This window comes from Anneissia japonica, unplaced genomic scaffold (assembly GCF_011630105.1).
Source record: "Anneissia japonica isolate Jap-2015-1 unplaced genomic scaffold, ASM1163010v1 scaffold131253_len1000_cov178, whole genome shotgun sequence".
NCBI classification, from domain to species: Eukaryota; Metazoa; Echinodermata; class Crinoidea; order Comatulida; family Comatulidae; genus Anneissia; species Anneissia japonica.
In genome coordinates this window covers 1-1000 of record NW_022729866.1, presented here as the reverse complement: position 1 = coordinate 1000, position 1000 = coordinate 1, and the positions used below count along the sequence as shown (strand labels likewise).

Below are 1000 nucleotides of genomic sequence, written 5' to 3'. Positions count from 1 at the left end.
CGCGGATCGGTGGGTCACAGAATTCGTAAACTAAGCCGATTTTGGAGCCTCGACCCACGGTCTATAGCCATTCATTGGGATTGATTGTACCAGTCGTATTTTGTTTGATACCTGCTATTTCGTAAAATATTTCTTTTAAAATGAGTTCAAAGTTTCAGATAAGCTTTAGCAAGTTGGAAATTGGTTCTGATATTTCGATTGGAAAAACATCCAAAGTGCAAAGAGCAATATTGAACACAGAAGATGGTTCTACCAAAGAAGTTGCAATAAAAACATTCATCGACTTCAGAAAGGAATTGTTCGAAATTCTCGCTGAAATTGACCACAGAAATATAATTAAATTAATTGGTGCAGTGACGGAAAATGATAAGAAGATACTTGTTATGGAGTATGCTAATTTGGGAAACCTCTACGACTATCTGAGGAAGCAAAATCAGCGTCTAAATGTCCACCATTCGATGGAATGGGCAAAACAATGTTCAAGCGGTGTCGCTTATATCCACAGCCAAGGAATCATCCATCGTGATATCAAGTCACCTAATTTTCTATTGAATGCTGACTCCTCAGAGAAGTTCGTTGGTGTTCTTAAGCTGTGTGATTTTGGAATCGCGCATCGAGTAAAGGATTCGAAAACTTCAACCAGGACCATCCTAGGTGGGTTAAGTCTGAAGTGGGCAGCGCCCGAAGTAATTCGTGACGACGACTCCTGTTCAATTTATTCTGATGTCTACAGTTTAGCTGTTGTGATCTGGGAACTGTTTACTGGAAAGATACCTTATGATAAGCACGACAAATTTGACACTCAAGCTGCAATATGCAGAGGCACTACTCTAAACACCAAGAGTATCAATTGCCAAGATGTCCCTCAGCTATTAGATCGTTGCTGGAGTAAAGAAAAGAGCGACCGTCCAGAAGCCAGAGAAGTTGTTGAACAGCTAAGTAAAATAAGCGATGACGGTAAGATATCAATATAATAAGCCTAAATAAGAATCAAACCACT

At 39.7% G+C, this 1000-nt stretch overlaps 1 protein-coding gene across 1 annotated transcript; it reads left to right on the top strand.

The window, feature by feature from the left end:
- The first annotated feature begins 62 nt into the window (after positions 1 to 62).
- On the top strand, positions 63 to 994 carry LOC117114742 (mitogen-activated protein kinase kinase kinase 20-like). The gene has a single exon (XM_033258433.1). It carries the CDS (start codon positions 141 to 143, stop codon positions 972 to 974), a length of 834 nt encoding a protein of 277 aa, XP_033114324.1. The 5' UTR covers positions 63 to 140; the 3' UTR covers positions 975 to 994.
- The last annotated feature ends 6 nt before the right edge of the window (positions 995 to 1000 follow it).